Source organism: Boleophthalmus pectinirostris, unplaced genomic scaffold (assembly GCF_026225935.1).
Source record: "Boleophthalmus pectinirostris isolate CB_2022bp ecotype Guang Dong unplaced genomic scaffold, ASM2622593v1 HiC_scaffold_16, whole genome shotgun sequence".
Classification (NCBI taxonomy): domain Eukaryota; kingdom Metazoa; phylum Chordata; class Actinopteri; order Gobiiformes; family Gobiidae; genus Boleophthalmus; species Boleophthalmus pectinirostris.
Window position 1 is genome coordinate 24,844,521 of NW_026571095.1, and position 15,334 is coordinate 24,859,854.

Consider the following 15,334-nt stretch of genomic DNA (forward strand, 5'->3'; position numbering starts at 1 on the left):
TCTGAGTATGTTTTTGAGGCTTTTAAAGCTCACAAAAATCTATTTTGTGTAATTTAGGACCTTTAACCATAAAACAATACTTTTCTTAGCTTTTCAGGTAGGAGAAGGATGTGGGTCACCAACTTTCACTGGTAAAACAGTGTTTGCTGAAACAACACACAACATGTTGGGAAACTTGAAGAGTATTGCCAGGTAAACTGTTCTATGTCACACAAAAAGGCCTATAAGATCTTGGATTTATGATGGTATCAGGATTTAGCAGAGCTGGCAGTGTGGGACAGAGGCGTGAGTCAACTTCCCACCCACAAGAATCTGTAAAGTGAAGCTAAAACATTTATTTTGAGGATAAGCACCAGATCTTTAAATATTGTTAATTAAGTCACTCAAGTCCAAGTTGATAGCTTTTAACTTTTCTGATGAAATTATTACAAATCTCTATGGGAACAAGCATGTGACACCAACCGGCCACATGCAGGTCAGATCTGCAGATAAGTTAAAATGCTTGTTTGGCAATAAAAACACCTGTAATTTAATAAATACAATAAGTGAGGTAGATAAATTTAGCTAAAGCAACCACTCTCCGCAGAGACAAGTGGGTGGCAGACAGATCCCATCACCAGAAAGAGTAACATAATGAACCTTTAAAGTTATTACTCAATTATGCTGTTTTCTGATCTATGTTATTATGTTGTTTCATCATCACAAGCATACCTGGAGTATTTTGTTTCATTCACATATATTTAACACACAAACCCTGCATATTTGGGCTGATTTCTTCTCTCAAGTGGAACACTCTGTACCACCTGATAATACAGGAAGCACTCTACATTGTTTTTAAACTCCATACACCTTCATTAGGGTCATCTGGTTAATTTCAGCCCGGGACTGGAATTTCCCATCTCTATTGAACTAAAGATAAAAGGAGCAATTAACTTGAAAACTACTGCTTCATGACATTATGACGTGAAATGGAGCATTTTGAGCTTTGGATATGTAGAAAGAATAATAATAAAGGATTACTCAAACATGTGTAAATAAAACAAAACACAACTCTAGGAATGTTTCTGATGAGGTAAGATAAAGAACTCATTTTCAAGTCCAACATGGTATTTACAGATTCCAGTGACACTTTTCCTGGGCTGGTGACAACAACTTTCCAGAGCAGTTTATCCCTCTGACTGTGTGGCTGGCATCCTGCAGTTTCCTTCCTGTGTTTATTTAGTGCAGGGCCATAATGATGATACTGATATACTCCAGTTCGTGCTCTCTGATTCAATTGGGTCCTCGTGCTGTCATATCTCTCACAGCAGCCAATTTATTTTCATAATTTTGATGTGATTGTTTTAATATGATTTGCAACAGACTGTGGCAGTAAAACGAGGTTGGCATGGACCTTTATTAAGTCATTTGACACAAGAAAAAAAAGTCTTTGCTGTATATGTATGTATGTATGTATGTATGTATGTATGTATGTATGTATGCAATATATTTAAAAAGTAGGACCCTGCTTATAGGTTAATATGTTTTAACTTATATCTTCTTGCTCCACAGTACAGTTGGTGAAGAAGTTAAAAATAACATTGCCTTTAAATTATAGACCTTTTAAAACATATAACACTATCCCACTGATGTTTGATAAAAATTACATTATGCTGCTTTTATAAGACACAATGTCAGGTCTGAATAAGGAAGGGGAAGTGGCCGGTGGGCGCTCACCACAGTCTGATCTGCGCCTGAGCTCAGACACAATCAGAGCGATGTGCGGATTGGACGCACGGACTGCGCGTTTGCTGCTAAAATGCCTGCACTTGCCTTTAGCCTTTAGCGTGTTTTTATTAACTTTTCCTGTCAGTTTGTGCGTATTTACGGTGTAACTATGGAGTACTGGAGACAATGCACGCTGTGGCTGATCAGCTGCAAGGTACTGCCGCCGAACCACCGGGTCACCGCGGACACGGCGCAGGTGTTTGACCTGGCTCAGGCGCTCCGGGACGGGGTACTGCTCTGCCAACTCCTCAACAACCTCCGGCCCAACTCCATCAACCTCAAGGACATCAACCTGCGCCCGCAAATGTCTCAGGTATCTACAGCATAATAACCAAATAACCATGGAAGTAAATGCAACTTGCAATTCCGATACGATCACTTAAAACGCGCGAACTTTTACTCACGTTAATTGAAAGCCCAACATATGTGCTTTTTTGTTATCTAAAGAGTTATCTAAAACATTTGCAGGCCAAGCTATAGCCTAATCCTAAATTATGTGGAGGACTCTGTGATCCATCTGGGAGACATATGATTTTATTTTTAACCCATTTCATTTCTGGAGTGAAGAAAAATAAGCATACAAAAGAATAACCAAATGCTTCAGGCACATACTGTATGTCTAAGCATGACCGAGCTTACGTGAAAGTTCTTCAGATAATGCTAATTTCAAACAACATTAATCTATTTGGCATAGTCACAAAAATATTGCACAGGACTATTACAACATTTTGGTCAAAGTAAATTGGTCTATTTTGAACAAAGTTTATTCCAGAGATGACATGTATCAGGTCCTTGATAGGCAGCTACATCAATTAGATCATAAACTATATGTCTAAGCGCATAGACTATGGATTTTATAGCCTTTTGGATTAAATACGGATGGAGTTTGTTAAATCCAGTGAAGAAATGGCCCGTCTTACCCATAATTCAGTGCGGCCACAGGAGAGGCCAGATAAAATCCTGGCTTTGATCCACCCATCAGTTTGGGAAGTCAGAGTATTTGAGCAGCAGCTTGTCGCTGGCTTGAGTTTGGGTTTAAATCCTAATAACTCTTAAACCATGGGTCTGTCTCACATTTTATGATATATTTAAACAGTAGAAAGAGGGATTTGATTAATATTTGCCCCAAACAGCCCAAAGGGAAGAATACAAATCTCTAATTCTATGCCACAGTAAAAGTAAGACCATCAGAAATATCCAATGAACACATTGCTTGTAAATTCTTAACTTCCACTTCTAATATCAGTCACATATTTTATTTTGTGATTGTTTTTTTTAGTTTACTTTATTTGTGGTTAAGGTATGCCTAAAATTGTCCCTGTAGGGTCATTTGCTCTGAACCACCCTAAAATGTACAAACATGTGTCTTAGCCAGCAGACTTATCTCCACAAACCTGACTCTTAGTCTTTCAGGGCCTCTACCTGCTTGTTTCCATGGAAATGTTATTCAGTTGGGTATAATATTAAACAGCATAGCATACAATCTATCTATATTATTGGAAAATGGTCTGAATTTTTAAAGATTTTAACTTTCTGTGTGCTTTCTGTGAACGACATGTCACCTGCAGAAAGTTATACAACTATATGAACAAAATGCCAAAGAATATAGTGCCATTTTATTGTATTTCAAATGTATCATGTGTGAAGAATAGATAAACGTGGGCAATATTAACTGAAATTAATCGCCTTTTTATTCATTTTTAGATTCTCGTAATACTTTTACCTTTCAGTTCATCACAAATGTGCTAAAATGTGCCAGTCAATTATCTTCACACATCCAATTAATAGAAAACTGCATGCTTTGGAGCACTTTTGCAGCTTCTTGACATGCTTTCGATACAACCATTTAAATTAATATTATCTTTAAAGACCCTATGACAGGTTGAACTGCTCATTTGACTAAAACAGATTTTAAAGGTAAAAAAATCATCACATTAACTTAACTGTCACTTAGCAACCAAGCTGTAAGTAAGCCAAAACTCCTCCAAAGAAATTATTATCTGAGAACTAAAATGTCGGAAAACATTTATTTATTATTAATAAATATTACTTTGTTTTGTTGAATTAATGTTTATTATATCAGAAAAAACATGTTTATTGTTAGTAAATTGTGCTGAACTTTGTATAGAATTGTCCCTAGCGTGTCGTCATTATGAAGAACTTTCTACTTCCTGCAATTTTCAACATATTTTTCAACTTTTCTTCTCAAATTGCTTCTTGACTGTTGTAAAAATAGTCATGCCCAACCTAGATACCATTTGCCAATTCCTGTGTTGCAAACTAGTCTTTATTACATCTTTCGGAATGGTTTGTAGAAAATTTTGCTGCTAACATTGAATTGTATTTTGTGGATTGTCTTTGGGTCCTCTCCAGCCCCTCTGCTCGTACAGGGACAGGGAACAGAGGAGCAGAGCCGGGGACAAAGCCTCTCGTGTCCTGCAGCTGTAGGTCAGGTCCAGACATAAGTGTGTCAGTGGGCTTCTCTTTATGCTGTCCTGTCTGAATGAGGTGAGCTGACCCCAGTCTTTTATACAGACCTGAGAGAGATGGAAAGCACTGGGGTGTGAGTAATATGCACAAAAGGGATATTTTTACGTTCAACTCTCTTCAAGATGTATGCAAGTGTTTCAAGAGAGGATAACAATTGGTAATGATTCTGTTTAAAGAGGGGGTATTTTACATCTGTGGGTTATTAACAGCTAACTTACGTGGCAAATTTAGATCACCATGTTACCGTTTATTGTTTTGAAAAGGCTATAATCTTCAAGAACAATGTATGAACATGTTTTATAAGTTTGACTTTTGTTTTTGGTGCTCTGAGTCCTCACTCCCCCTTCAGAGCACTATCACAAGACAATCAGTGTGTCCCGCTAATGAAACTGCACATTGCATCAGGTTTGTCAAGTTGCTGTGTACAATTTTCTTTCATGCTTTTGCAATTATGGAGCATTATCGTGTGGATGGATTGTCGGCTGACAGAATCTTATAGCTAACCATAAGGAGGGTTCAAATAGGGCCTGGGAGAGTTTGCTAAATTACTGAAACATGCATGGATGACATTTAAAATCTAAAACCTCTTTAGGCATGTTTTTGATGATATGGAATATAAAATAAAAGTGAAAAAATGCATAGCACACTCAGATGGCCAATGTCCAAAAGCTTTTATTTTTAAATAATGTTTTGGCAAAGAAAGCGTTTGTCAGATATTTTTCTTGCTTTGGACCACAGTATACAAAATGGTTGTCAGCCCAGGTGCTCATATCCCCCTCCAGCGAATGGGACGTCCCAAAGTTTAGATATTTAGATTAAAAACATTCTATTAATATTTAACCATATCACAAAAAAACATCTTCGGTCAAACTCTACATTCAGTCCGTGAGGAGCAAGAGTCTTAAGTTGGTGAATCCAGAAGTGTCATTTTGACAGGAGCATTTCCAGGTTCCCAACTCTAGGGGGCAGTTCTGCGTGTTCAATGCCAGTATATTTTAAGGAAAAGATAGGATGATTAAAATCTACAAAGTCAGCCGCCACAGGATAGTTCATGTTTTTACATCTGATTGTACTCCTGTATTCTACAGTACGTGTTTTCAAAGCCCTGATTGTTTTTCCCACGTAGGCTTTACCACAGGGGCACGTAATGGAATACAGAACCATAGTATACCAAGGTAGAAAGCTCAAAAAAACTATTTTGTATATTGCACCTTTAAAGTTATTTTTGTTTAGTGAAGGAAACAACAGGTTAAATAATTTCAGTGTTTGGGCAAAACAGCCTATGGTACAGCTACAAGATTAATCATAATCAAACTTGCAATTAAAATGTAATTTGCAGTTGACAAAATATCCTGTTGTTTAAACCTCTATAAGCAACTCTGGCATAAGAAGGCACAGGATTCTTCTATTAGATTTTCAAATTAAATTTAGATACCAAAGAATACACTCAGTACTTAGTACTGATTACGATACCACAGTGCTAATATAAACACTATTTATTTAGACAATCGAATGTCATTAAATTGTAGTACTGTGTATATCTGTGCAATCTCTCAGTCGTCTGTAGGTACCTTAATGGTCCATGGGTGTATACTAGTCTATGTGCTCTTATACTTGTTCTGATACAGCTCAAAATCTTTCTAAATTCTTAGTATTAATACTTGTTCAAATGATTATCTAGTTGCATTGCTAGTTTTAGAATAGATTAGTATATGATTTATGATACTTTTGACAACCCTAGAATGTAGTTAGTTTATAGTGGCTTTCTGTCGGCTGTAGTGAGTTCATTACAGGCGTCTCTATGATGGGTGACTGATAAAATACACTTTATCTTTCAAAATCTGCTTCTACTGCACATGTGGTGTACAGTGGGTGGTGTGCATCAGTGAAACATAGACTACAGGACTGGGTGATATGACTATAAACATTTAATCATGATCTGAGGTCTGTTAGAATATGCTGTTTTAGCGAAATTTTCTAATTGCAATTCTGTGGTTTATGTTTAATACAGGCTCAAACACAGACACTTTTCTCTACCCACTCGTCTGGCCTCTGTGATGTCAACCAATCACAGTAAAGTATAAACTTTTAGAAGAAGCAGACAGTTGTCATTAATATAGCATTTTCAAAACAATAAATGGAAACATGGTAATCTAAATATGAAGAAGTAAGAAGAAGTATAGAAATAAAATACCCTCTCTTTCCTAGTGATTTTCTGGCAATTTTAGTGCAAACTAGGTCTATTTCAAGATTAACAGAAAGTTACCCTTAAAGGTTGTATGGAGGATTTTTTTTGTTTCAAATTGTCAATGATAGCATTATAGAGGTGCAGTAGCCTTGTAATTATGATGACCAAAAAAAAGAGAATAAAAATTCATCAACTCTGGACGTGGTGGGGCCAGCTAAACATTTGCCAATAGATAACGACACTGCCTCGTTATCTGTTAGCTGACAGGCTGTCAATCAATCTCCCTACGTTTCTAGCGTAACTGACTTGCCTGCGCGCTGCCATTACGTGGTTTACGTACGACTGTCACACAGTCCACAGACGCAAGCCGCACAGACGCTGTTTACTCCACCAACGCAACAGTTCTTAGCGGCTTTTTTTGACCTATATCTTCCTCGCAGTTAGCACAAAGTTTGTTGCAATGGCGACAAGAAAAACGGACTTTCCGCAAAAGAAAGTCCGTTTTTGAGGTTGCTGAAAGAAGAAGACAAGGGGAAAAGCAGCGAAGCCAAACTAAGGTGATTCTTGTAGATTCATTCCAGCGATGGCGCGACTGAAGCAGACGAAGGGTCTAAAGACTGACGCATTGGTCGCCAAATTACTCCTGGACAGGTCACTTCTGCTTATTATGACAATGTACTTTATTTCCAAGAGCTAGAGACAAACGTTTTTCAGGACACGAAAGCGAAAGCGATATCCTATGTCTGAAAACGTAATTTTCAAGGCAAAGAAAGAGTCCGCTTGCTGCTGCGTGTTGTAGCTAGTTCATTCGCACTGAATCTCCGCGCACTCTTCTCTGCACCCCTTTCCTGCTCCTGTCCCCCCTGCCCGTTCCGCTCTTCCCCCTGCTCCTCACTTCTCCGGGCACGGAATCTCCGCGCACCGCTCCCTCCCCTCTCCTCTCTCCTCTCCCTGCTCCGCTCTTCTCCCTCCTCCTCACTTCTCGTCCGCGCACGAAATGTCCGCGCACCCGCTCCCCCCGCTCCTCACTTCTCCGCCTTGCCTAACCAACACTGTAGTTAGTTGTTTACAAGTCATGTGCAGCGCACCGGCTGTAAACAAACCTGTTTCTGGCGTAAGGCGGAGGCGTTTCTACGTAGGAGCTGTAGGGGAGGGGGGTGGTTTCACGCATGCGCAACATTTGAAAAAGGACAAACAGTCGCTGGATTTCTCGTTCCTTGGAAAATCCTCTATACAACCTTTAAGTACAAACCCGATTATCTTGCCTACTTTAACATTTTTCAGTAAGGGTAACTTTCTATTAAGATTACAAGTTTAACCCTCGTAGAGCACCTGTACTGCTATTTTTGACTTTGTTATGACCCAGTAAAGCGCTCTACCTCTTTTCTTCATCTAGGTCTATTTCAATTTCCAGTAGTTGGTGACATCACAAAACACTGCCCTGTTTGAAATGTGGTTGTGGAAGGAGTTTAAGTGTTTTAGGTGACATTATATAAGTACTTAGGGAACAGCAATTGTGATAGCTTTTTTCATATCACCCACCTCTACTGTAATTAGGGGTGTGCAAAAATATCAAAATATCAATATATCATATCGTTTAATGTGATGATACAGTATCGATATAGTGGGCTGCTGTATTGATATATCAGCAAGAGTATTTTTTGGTATATTTTACTAGATTATTTTGTTACAGTGCTACAGTTTTGTAGTTTGATTCATCAGTCGGTTTCACTTTCTGGAAACCGTCTGACCTCGCAGTGTTTGAATTTGTTCGCTCAACGGTAGGCAGGTACTTTTTATCATTTAATCATTTAATCTGCTATTTGGTTGTGTATTCTGTGTAATCGTCTAGTGTATTCTGATTCCTGACCTAGTTGCTGGAGAGAAATGAAACTGAGCGGAGACACTCGGTGGTGCCAGCCTGGCTAACAGTTTTGTTGCTTGTTTAGTGGCAGGAAACTTTTTTATGCAACAAATTTAACATATTCACTGTTTTGCATGTTTCATATTAACTTTGCACAAGAAGGTGTTTAACAGAGGCTTTTAGTATCTCAGCCATGATTTAGCCATTATTTTTTATTGAACCATATCAAATTGATTTGAAATATAATGTATCGAAACATAAGCTCACTGTATCGCAATATGTGTCATATCGTGGCCTATGTATCGGGGTATGTGTCGTATTGGAAGCTTCTTAATGATACCCAGCCATAACTATAAACCTTAAAAAAGTGTCTATTGAAATCTATTTATCTGTTAAAAAGGGGTATATTTTTCACATAAGAGCATGTATAAGGTCAAGTGTCATTAGAAAGTAGAACTGAAGGGCACAGGATATGGAAATGGTGTTTTTTTGCATTTTCAGATCAGTGTGTGTAAAGGGGGGTGACAGTATAGACCTCTGTCAGTGCAAGATTTTCATTGTTTAGTATTAAATGAACATTACCAGTTGTAGAGAGGAATGCTGTTTAACCTTTATTTCATTTGGAAAGTCCCACTGAGATGACTAATCTGCATTTCAAGGGTCGAGGCCAAGACAGCAGCATCGTTCTAGACAATCATAAGAAATGAATTACAAACCATCTCATTTCCAAACATTTTAGCATTAATGTAATCTTTTCTTTTAGTTTAATCTTTTATGTTAAGAAATTTGTACTTCTGGATTCTTGTTCCTTTATATTGTTCAATATAGTTCTGATATACTGATACCACTATAATAAAAATACTCTTTCTTTAGTGATTTTAAACATTAAATAATAATACTTTCTTTACCATGTGGTCTTATATCTGTGTAATCTCTCAGTCGTCCAGGTTGCTTCCATAGTGGTCCATGGGCGTATACTAGTCTATGTGATCATATAATTATTTTGATACAGCTCAAGATCATTCTAAACCTATTTAGGAAATGTTCATTTTTGTTCTGTGAATGTGATTTTTTAGTATTGAAACCTTCTTAAATGAGTATGTAGTTTCGATATTAGTTGTAATATTAATTAGTATGTGATTTTTTTTTTTTGCTTACAACCTAAAGTATGCACTGTACTGTAGATATTCTCATTTTACCCCAAATTACTTGTTGTAATGTGTTTTCTGCAGTTCCTGTGCCAGAAGAACATCCGCACCTTCTTGACCTGCTGCTGTGAAATCTTTGGGATGAAGAAATGTGACCTGTTTGATGCATTTGACCTTTTCGATGTTCGAGACTTTGGAAAGGTAAGCACACATTCATGAATAAATACCGACACAACCTCTTCTTAAATACTGTTAAAGGGTCAAATGTTGTAATTTCGATAAAGAATTGTTTTATTTTTCGTCAATATAAATGATTCAAATCGATTTCTTCATTTTCATATTTCTCAACTTAAAGCCTTTAGGCAGGATGTCACCATGAATGACAGTTAAAAGCAGTCTCTGGGCCAAATCAACAGATGTCAAACCAACACAAAATGCTTTCTGCTTTTCTGTTCATTGAAAAAATATTCGAATGTGAAGTGCTGATAACAATATCAAATGTTATGAAATAAAAATAAAAAAATATCCACTGGAAAATGGAAATGTAGATACTTAAAATAAATAATACATTTTACAAGTACAGTACTTTTACCTTTGTACTTAATTACTTTCCACCAGTGTACACAACACAAGTCATAACTATACTCTGTAGCATTCAGTCGAGTTAAGAAGGCCAGAACTGATGGTTAAATGACTTGATACATGGGTCACGATATCGATTCAATTTCGTTATGTTATGAGTCACAGAAAAAAGTATTCTATATGTGAACTCTTTGTCTAATTAATTCAGTGATTTTCAGATCAGAATATTTATTCAGTGAAAATAAGAAATGTGCTTTTTAAGGAGAACAGTTCTTCTTTCTTTTCTTTTCCTCCTGAGTGTGACACTCCTCTAACTACGTTCACATGCCTGTGTCCTTGCTGCATCCTCGTCTCCAGCAGCAGAGACAGACAGTATCTCTTCCCACACTCCAGTCTATGTTCTTACAGACACACACAACGCTCACATATCATCTTCCTTAACACTCAAACTATGTTATAGTGCAGAGAAATGCCACAACAGACAGTTTTTTGCTTAAAACTTATGAGATAAAGTCTGAGAAATATTTGCGAGTCGCATCGCGTGTGCATTTACAAGCGCATCTGATTATTGCCAATGTAAAGCCAAAAGTGATTCTAGATTATTTAAAAGTTCATATTTTTGTCTTTCTTGGGTCTATCAATGTAAAATAAAAAGTGACTTAAAGATAAAACCCACCTATGTTAGAATATTTCAGCTAAAAGCCTTTTTGGAGCTGTTTACTCAGAAACAACATAATAGTTAATAGTTTTACTGCCCTGCTCTCCTTAAAAACAAATGAACAATTTGGTCATTAAGTGTCAGTATCGCGTGCCTCCATAAGTAATGTCAAGGTACACACAGTGTGTACTCAAAGTGCCTACAGGCGTACCCCTGCAGACGCCACTAACTCAGTGCATCTAGAGAGGACATTACTTGTTACCCTTCTGGACCAAAATAAACGCAGCGTGCATGGAGGGACATGTGTGTATCGTGGGAACACATGTATTGAATCGTCACACCCTTAACAAATTATTCGATATTATATTGAATATTTTTGCGTCCCTTTTGTTAACTACTAACACATATTTACACCACCATGTTACCTTTTATTATTTGAAAATACTTTATTTTCCAAAAACAAAGTATTAACATGTTTAATAGGTTTCACTTTCATTCTTGACGATCTGAGTTCTTTGCTCTCCATGCTAAGTCACTCTTTCTTCAGAGTGCTATCATCTTACAATGTTTGCATTCTGCTAATGAAACTACAGCACATCAGGTTTGTGAAATTATAGTATATTGTTTTGAATAGGGCCTAGGAGAGATCGTGCAAACACGCATGGATGACATCTAAAACCTTTTCAGGCATAACATGGCAGAAAGCTCCAAAAAGTCAACTTTGCATAATAGCTCCTGTTTAACACACATGCCTCACAGAAAGATCAGTGCTTGTTTTACTACAATTAGCATGCCCCCTGTGTCACTGTGAGTTGTGTACAATTCCCACGTTATAATATGCTGAAAGCAAATAACTCATGAATGAACGTGTAACAGAATACTCAACAAGTTTGTGTCCCTGTTACAGCAAAGTGCAACAGCATACAGCATAAAGCAACTTAGTACAATGGTTGCAGGGAAGAGTTTTATTATGTTGTTTGAACAGTTTTTAAAGTTGATGAGCTTTAAACCTTATGTATGTCAAAGTTTTATAAAGACTATTGCATTTTTCCTGTTGATAAACACATAACTGTTTATGCCATTACCTGTAACCTCCTCCATTTGGTGCGCTACAAGAGACTTGGTTCTTTTATATTGCCTTGCTCACTGAGCGTTAGTGTTAGCAGGAGGCGAGTGGGGCTGTGAACTGCTTTTTTCTGTGGTCTGCGTTTTTTATCATTGAAAGCAACAAATCGGACCCAGGTATTTCCCACTCTTTTAGGCTTTCAAGTTTCAGGAAATGTATGTTATTTGACCTTTACGTGGTTTGAAGTTTGAAATGGGACTTTTAGATACATGGATTGGTTATGGTTATGTGCACTTTTCTCAAAAAGCCTTACTATGAAGATCTTTTTGACAAATAATTATAGATTTGTCTATATAATATCTCAGTTGTCCAGGTGGAATTTATAACAACAGGTTAGACTTTGGAGTTTTTAGTGTTGCAGAGTAGAATAAACTAAACTAATCACTTGAAAATATGCCAATAATCCAAAACAAATTTAACTTTGAGTCTCCCGTCCCTTTGCTTGTGTTAAGTAATTTCCCTTTCAGAGCACTATCACAACACAATCAATATGCATCCTCCCAATAACCGCACATCACATCAGGTTTGTCAAGTTGTTATGTGCAGTTTTGTATCGTGTGCCAGGTACTGCAGCACACCGGATTAACTCTACTGGGAGTCTATTTTTGCCTGACACCAGAGCCGACCGCAAGCCTTTTCCCTTAATAAATTAAAAGTTCTGGGGTGAACACGTGGTCTTGTGCTTCAAAGGCAGTGACACAACAGCACACCAAAGCCCTGAGTGTGAGTGTCAGACAACAAAACCACTCCCACACGAGTCACAGCTGGACCGGGTGCAGTCTGAGTGAGGAGTAAGATTCATACAGCATTTTTGTGAAGTAATCTCTTAATAATTATGAAGTAAACATTTGTGGTTTATAAATTTGGATATTTCTTGCATAAACATGAATCTCCATGAAGATAAACAGGCCCCTGCCCTCCATCTGTAATTATGATATTAACAAATTGTAGAACATGATCAGAACCTTTAAATTAATTATGTATTTAGTAAGGAAAATGAAAAATAAAACATGGGTGATTGAACACTCTTATCTGCTCAGTGAGGCCACATTTCTCAGCCTTCAATTTTTTGCTTTAAAGATGCAATTCCTCTTAATCTGATGCTCATAATCCCAACTGGGGGTCCATGGCTGCAAATATGAACACTGCAACTAAACCTAAATCTTAGTATGTAATTTCCGTCTCCACACGAGCCGCTGATGGTGGTGTTTCACATTTCAGGTTAAAAATGAGAATCTACAGGTTCAGTGCAGTTGGATGGTCTCCAGACATGCTTGTTTGGCCTGGTTAGAAAAGCACAATCTCCTTCAGAAACATCACCAATCTGAGCCAAACTCTTAATCCTCTTGAGTCATGCCAAAGAGACTGGACCAACCCAAATTCCATGAAACACTTAAAGTAGTAGTAGTAGTTTATTTGGTCATTTTGTAGCACTACAAAACAAAAAACAGACTACAACCTCGTGAATCATGACCAAAAGGTTTAGGCTGAACTATAAAGTACTTATAATGCCAAACCCTTTTAAACAATAACCAAATTCCGAGAAAGAAAGCAGCACATGAACAGCAAGTTTGCATTTACAATTTCACTTACGACTTACTGTATATGTAAGAGAAAATATACATTAAAAGCAAAATTTCTACAGTGTTAGACTTTTAAAAATCATCACTCAGATTGACCCGTATACTAATCCTTCTAAAAGAAATACAGTCACTGTTTTTCTTAGTTCTTATCATCATTTTCTTAAAGGTGCCATTTTTTTTGTTTGTTTATGGTTGTACAAATTAGGGAATAGTAGTAGTATCAAAGTAGTAGTATCAAATAATAGAACATTCTGATGTCATGTAGTGATAGTTTTCAAGTTAACCACTACCTTCCTTTAGTTCAGTAGAAATATGCTATTCTACGTCTGAAATCATCCACATGGTTTTAGTGAAGGTGTGTGGAGTTTAAAAACACAGTGGAGCACTTCATGTATTACCACATGACATCACAAGGTGGAACAGAGTGTTTGAGAGAAGAATTCTGCTAAATGTTCAGGGTGTGTGTGAACTAGTATTATAATGAAAGTATAATGATGTATTTTAATAGTTTCTCAAAAATTGCTGTTATAGTATCAGCATGATGCAAGGTAGTAGAAAAAGATGTATTTATTACTTTTTTTTACACCTCTGTGTGGACCTCAATGTGGTTTTCAGTTCAGTCACAGGCCACTTCATAGCACTGAAACCCAACTACCCAAGATCTTCCTGTAAACATTTACAGCAGGGGTGTCAAACTCAAATTCACAGAGGGTCAAAATGAACTGGGATTAAGTCATGGGCCAAACTAAATATTTATTGAAAAATTTTAATAACATCTGCATTTTTTCTCTTCTTTCGAGATATGTAATATTAATTATAATTATTTTCTTTTTAAAATAAATGTTTAATAATAATTTTGCTTAAATATTGAATCCAAAACAATCACAATATAAAATAATAACACATTTTTAAATAAATAATGTCTCTATAGCCTATCTGTAGCTGGCGGGCCAGCGCTAATACATAAATCTCGTGGGCTAAATATAATTATATCATGGGGCAAATTTGGCCCCCGGTACAGAGTTTGGCATGACTGCTTTACAGCATGTCTCTTCATTTTTCACTTATTTTTTATTTAATTTTTTTTTTTTTTACATCTGAGCGTGTTTCACTGTATTCATCTCATAGGTTTTACTTCGCAGGATATGAGCAGAAGGCATTTTCTTTTGTTTTTTTTGTTTTTTTGTGCAAAACCACAGAATGTTTTCAGACAGGAAGAGGTGAGGAGCTATATGTGTGGCTGTACGTTTTGAGACCACAAGCTCATGGTGAAAAACATTTGTGTATTTGTATGAAGATGCAAGATAAACTGCCCAGTCACTTTCATATCATAACTCACTGCATGTATGGTATGGTATTTATCTACTTTTATTTATTCAGTTCAACATATATTTTATTACTCAAAAATACCTTGAAAAACTACAAGTGGGTTCACCTCTCCATAGATCTGACCTGTGGATATTGATTGGGGTGAGTAGCTAAGCTGGCAGAGCATTTGTCCACTGATCTGAAGGTTGGCACAGGCTGGCGGTGAAATTCCAGCTCCCAAAGATAAATGCTGTTGTTGTCTCCTTGGGCAAGACACTTAACCCACCTTCCCCCCAGGGTCTGCGTATAATGATGTATGAGTGAGTGTGTGAAGCGCATTGATAGGTTTAATGTCATACTGTGAAACATTTGGGCAAACAATGACACACCCATGGAGACAAATAGGTGACAGACCCTCCACCTGAAAAGTTACATATTGCACCTTTAATTAATTTGCACCATAATTAATTTGAGTGATTTTTTGTGTTATTTCTTGTGTTGACGATTGTGCTCAAATCTGAATCTCATATATTTTCTGTTTCTCCAGGTTATGGACACTCTTTCAAAACTGTCCTACACTGCCATTGCACAACATAAAGGATTCAAGTAAGTCCTCTTTT

At 37.1% G+C, this 15,334-nt stretch overlaps 1 protein-coding gene across 2 annotated transcripts in view; it reads left to right on the forward strand.

The window, feature by feature from the left end:
• Positions 1-1,758: 1,758 nt before the first annotated feature.
• The window catches only part of LOC110164124 (guanine nucleotide exchange factor VAV3-like), an 88,199-nt gene continuing 74,623 nt past the window's right edge, over positions 1,759-15,334 (forward strand). For both annotated transcript variants that reach the window (XM_055152088.1, XM_055152089.1), the window contains exons 1-3: positions 1,759-2,080; positions 9,542-9,658; positions 15,262-15,320. In XM_055152088.1, coding sequence (XP_055008063.1) covers positions 1,877-2,080; positions 9,542-9,658; positions 15,262-15,320 — 380 coding nt within the window. In that variant the 5' untranslated portion in view covers positions 1,759-1,876. The remainder of the gene's footprint in view (positions 2,081-9,541; positions 9,659-15,261; positions 15,321-15,334) is intronic.